The following is a 6000-nucleotide window of genomic DNA, read 5'->3' as shown; positions in this document are numbered from 1 at the left end:
TTTTAAAATTTAATTTAATTAAGATTTTGGTTAAAAAAAGTAGGATTCAAGCCAAAACAACGTCGTTTTAGTCTTATATTTCATGTTTTAGTAAGGTAATGCCACGTAGGAGAGAGAAAATATTAAAAAAAGCCACATTAATATTTTCCATTAGTCTAATTGAACGGAGTTAACGGAAGGATTCGATTGCACTTTTTATAAGTTTTAGGATTCAATTGCACTTTCGAGACAAATTTTAGGACTTCTAGTGTAGTTATCCTATTTTTAAAAAAGCCACGTCTTTCTAAAAAATTCAATAAAAAAGCCACTTAGGACTTTTGGTCAAAATTTGTCATCCAACGAAAATTTCTTGTACTAAAGTGAGTGATATATGAAAATTATGACACTTCTAGTATTCTTTTCCTCCAACTAGAGCGTCTCACCATGATACCATTTGTAACGAATCGGATGAGTCCACGTGGGCCTAGTCTCCAAAAGAAATACTCTGAGTAACCATCCAAATGGTGACCATTGCGATATCCCAAGTACCAAAAGGGAGAGGCTTTTTTTGAGCGTCACACAAGTTAACACCCACCAAAATGGTTACCAAATTGTGTGGTTATTCAGAACACTCACTTTGGGAGCTTGGCCCACGTAGACAGGACCAAGTCGTTACAATCACCGTCCAAATATTTTCATGTTCTTACTCTTTCCAAGCATTGAAGAATAGAACTTCATCAAACTTTTTATTAATTTTTTCTTAATGGTTATTTCACCAATACCATTGCATGTCGCTACTAAGATTCGTTTATATATATTCCAGATGACGCCTCATGTTGCTGCAATCCTGCGACAATCTACAAGTCATTTTCAAGTTAAGCCACTATACGGAAGAAAGAATTCCGTTGGTCAAAGTAACTTGAATGAACTTTTAACTCCGGAGTAACCTTACTTGAATCAAATACAATCAGCGCAAAATTTGTCAATGATCAACCCAACCCAAAAACGGAGCAGTTCGAATATCGAAGTACCAACTTCAGGAGAAGAAAAAAGCTGAAGCATACAGATGATTGTTTTCCTTTCTGTAACTCCTTAGCAATTTTATGTTGTTAAATCTACAAGATCACAAGCATGTATTGACTCGCAAGATGATATCACGGGTTTTAGCTTTGTTGGCTTGGGATGAATTTCGAGTGCCATAAAGCCAGTCATCTCCCTCTTGTATACAGCAGGAAGAGTGGAGGCATTAAAGTTCAGCAGATGACTTCAATCTCCTAACTCCTGAATGTCTCGATATCCTCGTCAATTATAAGGAAAGAGGAAAAGAAGCAGCGAATAATTTTATTGGTTCAGGTGGATCCAAATATTACCTGGTAAACGGCAAAACCGCGTCAACTTTGAACGGTGGAGTAGAATTGCCAAATCTTAGCAGGTTATGGAGGCTACAATATTTTCGAAAACAATCGCTGTTGAGAGCCCCAGATCTGACTCAAACCATTTTATTTGCCCAATGAAACACTTCTGACCATAAATATCTATATTCCAATGAATGCTGGTGTTCTATGAAGGCACTTGAACTGAGGAAGCCTCTATATATCTTGCTTCAACTGAAAACTAGTTTATTCTTTAAAATGAACCTTACTTGAAACGGACTCAAAGGGAATTTAAATATAAGCTTGGATCGCGGGTCTTACTTCGCAGTGCTCCCCGGTTTATTCTTTTTGATCTGCCTATAAGAGGTGAAGTTTCGCAGGCATTTTTTCACAAAATACTTCTTGAATCCGTTCATCATCGTTCTGATGACTGTGCACTTGTTTTCTTTGCTCGTCTTCTCCCTGTTTCAAGCGCTGCAAAGCAGCAAAATTTTCAATATAACTGCATCAACGCCGCTTGTTCAGAACCAAACCCTTGTCTCTCGTAGTCAAATCTTTGAGCTTGGGTTCTTCACGCCTAATGGATCAGCAAAGCAGTACATAGGAATATGGTACAAGAACATGACTCCCTCCAGAGTTGTCTGGGTGGCCAACAGGGACAAGCCACTTGGACCCACAGATCAATCTGCGAGTTTTGTAATTGGCGGAGATGGAAATCTGAAGCTTCTTGATGGGCAACAAAACACTGTCTGGTCTACTAATGTCACGACAAAGTCGAATTATTCTCTAGCAGTGCTTTCAGACTTTGGAAACCTTGTTCTTCAAGATTTAAATGCGAATGAAATGTGGGAAAGCTTTGATGAGCCAACCGACACTCTCCTGCCAAACATGAAGGTTGGAGTAAACGTGAAAACAGGAAAGAAACAAAACTTGATTTCCTGGAAAGGCGAAGATGATCCCTCATTCGGAAGTTTTGTCCTCGGAGTGACATCGGAAACACCACCTCAGGTTTTCCTTTGGAATGGATCAAGTCCTTACTTGAGAACTGGACCGTGGGATAACTCCAGGTTCATCGGAATACCGACCATGGCTGGGACATACCTGAGTGGCTATGATGTCCTGCAAAATATTGACCAGGGAACATCATATTTTTCCCTCTATAATTACAACAGCTCCTTCTTTGGATATATTTTCATCTCAACAGAAGGATCAATAAAATTTATGTATTGGGACGATGGATGGTCAACAGACTGGGAGTCACCGGTACCAACTAACCATTGTGATATTTATGGAACGTGTGGCCCTTTTGGAGTTTGCGACCCGCTTAGTTCACGTATATGCAAATGCTTAAAAGGGTTTAAACCAAGGTTAGATGAAGAATGGAACAGAGGAAACTGGACCAGAGGGTGCCTTAGGGATATCGAATTGAATTGTCAGAAATCCGCAAGTGCAGCAGCTTCAACGAGTCTGGAAAAAGATGTATTCTGGCAAATGAAACAGATGAAGTTGCCTGATTCTGCTGATTACATGTCTAACATAGCCGATGCAGAAGGATGTCAAAGTTGGTGCCTAGGAAACTGCTCGTGCTTGGCCTTTTCTTATGTGGATACTATAGGATGTATGACTTGGAGTAAAAACCTCCTAGATATTCAGCAATTCTCCACGGCAGGCGAAGATCTATTTATTCGACTCGCGGACGCGGATACAGGTTGGGAGTCATGAATTAAAATGCGTTTAATTTTGCAGTGCCCGTAATTCTTACAATATATTTTCCCGCTTTAGGTGTACCTACGCAGACAAAACTCATCATCAGCCTAAGTACTATTTCTGCCATCGTGCTATTGGGAGCTGGCATTTCAGTCTGTGGTCTCTCCAAGTGGACAGGTAATAAAAGATGTGCCGCTTATTACTGTCTTGAGGGTGATTTCGCGTTAACCACGATATAAGAATCTTGTATGATTGGTAAAACCATGGCTTCAGAAGCTTGGCAGTTACTACCGAAAAAACTGTTGCTTCTCATGTTCTCATGCTTATCTTCAGTTGTTTTCATTCTGTTTGTGAAATGCAGGGAACTTTAGGAAAATGACAATTCCAAGGCCGCTTAGGCCACTGGCCAAAGCCAACAGATCAGAGGAACTACTAAGGGAAATTGCATGGAAAGAGCAAATGAAGCAAGGTGATGCATCGGAATTGCTAATTTATGATTTTGACAGCATACTGCTTGCCACGGACAACTTCAATGCGAAAAACAAACTCGGGCAAGGAGGGTTTGGCCCTGTTTATAAGGTAAAAAAAAAAAAGCCTTCTCCGAGGGAAATAAAAATATCATCCAAAATCTGATAGTTATGTTCGTTTGGAAACAGGGAAAGCTGAATGATGGTAAGGAGATAGCTGTGAAGAGACTTTCGAGCAGTTCAGGCCAAGGCATAGCAGAGTTCAAGAATGAGATCCTTCTGATATCCAAACTTCAACACCGAAATCTGGTGAGACTTGTTGGCTACTGCACTGAAGGAGAAGAAAAGATACTAGTGTACGAGTACTTGCTGAACAAGAGCTTGGATGCCTTTCTTTTTGGTTTGTCTCACTCTCTGAAGAACTTATTTCCGCTTTCAACAGAATATGGTACTGAAACTAGATATTGTTTCTATATGCTATCTTGTTTAGATTCAATAGGGAATACAAAACTTAGCTGGGCCATACGCTTTCGCATTATCCTCGGGATCGCGAGAGGGCTGCTGTACCTCCACCACGAATCTTGCGTCAGGGTCATACATCGAGATTTGAAACCAAGCAACATTCTCTTGGATGAAAAGATGAATCCCAAGATTTCAGATTTTGGACTTGTGCGGATGTTTGAAGGCACTCAAGTTTTGGTTAATACTCACAAAGTTGTCGGGACACTGTAAGCTTTCTATCATCACTCTTGAGAGGAGTTACTCATGAGGCATATTGTTACCTAGTATAATACGCTCCCCCTTCCCCTCGCCCATGTTCCTACTTTTATCCTCTATTATTACCGAGAAAACTCCTCCATGTACATCCAATGGTCCAATAATCAGTTCGCTCCGAGGTAATTATAGACATGCGCTGTAATACAAATGGTAAAAGTTATGAGAAAAACAGTACTAGTCAAGTTGGAAGTCGATATTCGATCAAAAAAAAAGTTCGAAGTCGATATCACCCTCCAGTATTCTGACCTCTCATGCAATCATCCTAGAGTCTGTGATTCTTAGTTTGAACTGGATATCGTGAATCCTCCACATATATGATATGTATACCTTTATTATGACTATGGCATCCTATCTACGAGAATATAACATGTCCAAGCCATACAGCGGCTACATGTCTCCTGAGTATTCCATGGGTGGGATATTTTCGGAGAAATCAGATGTTTATAGCTTTGGAGTACTGATATTGGAGCTTATCAGCAGCAAGAAGAACACCAGTTTAAATTATTGTGGACGGCATCTCAATCTCCTCGCTTATGTAAGTGCAAGATTTAACTTTGGACTAATGTATCTCTATTTCAGTTTTCAACTATTGGTAGTCCATGGGGCAATCTAACAATCGACCAGTTGTTCCAGGCATGGCACTTGTGGTGTGAAGGCAGAGGATTGGAGCTAATGGATGAAGCCATTGCTGACGCATTTTCACCATCAGAAGTTACGAGATGCATTCAGATAGGGCTTCTATGTGCGCAGGACCAATCTACAGATAGACCCAACATGTCGGCTATAGTGCGAATGCTAAGTGGGGAGTCCGATCTTCCACAGCCGAAGCAACCGACATTTACATTTCAAAGCTCACCAAGCCACGAAGTCCAACCACAAGAGGAAATTATCTGGTCCAGGAATACCATCACCATTACTATGGTTGAAGGAAGATAAAATCTTCGTATGCATTATCTCCATCCAATTCATCATGCCATGGATTCAGTGGTTTATCAAAATAATGTTAGTACTTACATATCCCAAAATCTGTATATAATACACATACAAGATCAGAATGAGTTATATCGCTTTAACATAATTATATACATATAATTGACATTCCTTAAATCCATAATATCATAACAAACATCAAGGGTCTCGTGCTCCCCTTTCCCCTTTTCTATTGGTCATGTGAAAATATTAAGGGTTAATACTACGAAAAACTCCAAATTGGTACACTTGTGACTAATTTATCCTAAACTATTTTTTTGACCACTAAAAACCCCAAACTGGTACACTTGTGATAATTTTACTCTCTGTTAGTTTCCGTTTAATTTTACCATCAAATTTCTGAGTTGGATGACACGTGGTAGTTCACGAGTGAATCGGTTTGGGGTTTTACCCTCCGTTTGTCATATGTGTCCCAATTTGTGATTTTTTATGGCATTAATCTAATTTAACGGAGTGTAAATTTGTCACAAATGTACAAGTTTAGGGTTTTTGGTGATCAAAAAATTAGTTTGGGTAAATTTATCATAGGTGTACCGGTTTGGGGTTTTTGGTGGTGAAAAAATTAGTTTGAGGTAAATTTGTCACAAGTGTACCAGTTTAGGTTTTCCGTGGTATTAATCTTTATATTAAAGGCAACCCTAGGTAATAAAATTGAAGGGGAAAACATAGCTAGGAAATTTCTTGATCCCCTCCCCAGTTTGCTGCGA

At 39.6% G+C, this 6000-nt stretch overlaps 1 protein-coding gene across 1 annotated transcript; it reads left to right on the top strand.

Moving 5' to 3' along the window:
• The first annotated feature begins 1778 nt into the window (after positions 1-1778).
• LOC115673844 (G-type lectin S-receptor-like serine/threonine-protein kinase At1g61370) lies at positions 1779-5239 on the top strand. Its single transcript, XM_030596095.2, has 7 exons — positions 1779-3060; positions 3135-3236; positions 3421-3638; positions 3716-3926; positions 4017-4254; positions 4751-4838; positions 4937-5239. Exons 1-7 carry the CDS (start codon positions 1779-1781, stop codon positions 5237-5239), a joined length of 2442 nt encoding a protein of 813 aa, XP_030451955.2.
• The last annotated feature ends 761 nt before the right edge of the window (positions 5240-6000 follow it).

This window comes from Syzygium oleosum, unplaced genomic scaffold (assembly GCF_021117445.2).
Source record: "Syzygium oleosum isolate NSW1041296 unplaced genomic scaffold, Sole_v2.1 Sole_v2.11, whole genome shotgun sequence".
Classification (NCBI taxonomy): Eukaryota; Viridiplantae; Streptophyta; class Magnoliopsida; order Myrtales; family Myrtaceae; genus Syzygium; species Syzygium oleosum.
The sequence above is the reverse complement of the archived record's forward strand: the minus strand, read 5'-3'. Positions and strand labels throughout refer to the sequence as shown.

Bases quoted from the DNA above. Each gene is read 5' to 3' on its own strand.
- LOC115673844 (XM_030596095.2), top strand. From the start codon at position 1,779: ATGACTGTGCACTTGTTTTCTTTGCTCGTCTTCTCCCTGTTTCAAGCG. The intron at 3,639-3,715 runs GTAAAAAAAAAA...GTTTGGAAACAG, and splicing joins GGTTTGGCCCTGTTTATAAG to GGAAAGCTGAATGATGGTAA. The intron at 4,839-4,936 runs GTAAGTGCAAGA...CAGTTGTTCCAG, and splicing joins ATCTCAATCTCCTCGCTTAT to GCATGGCACTTGTGGTGTGA.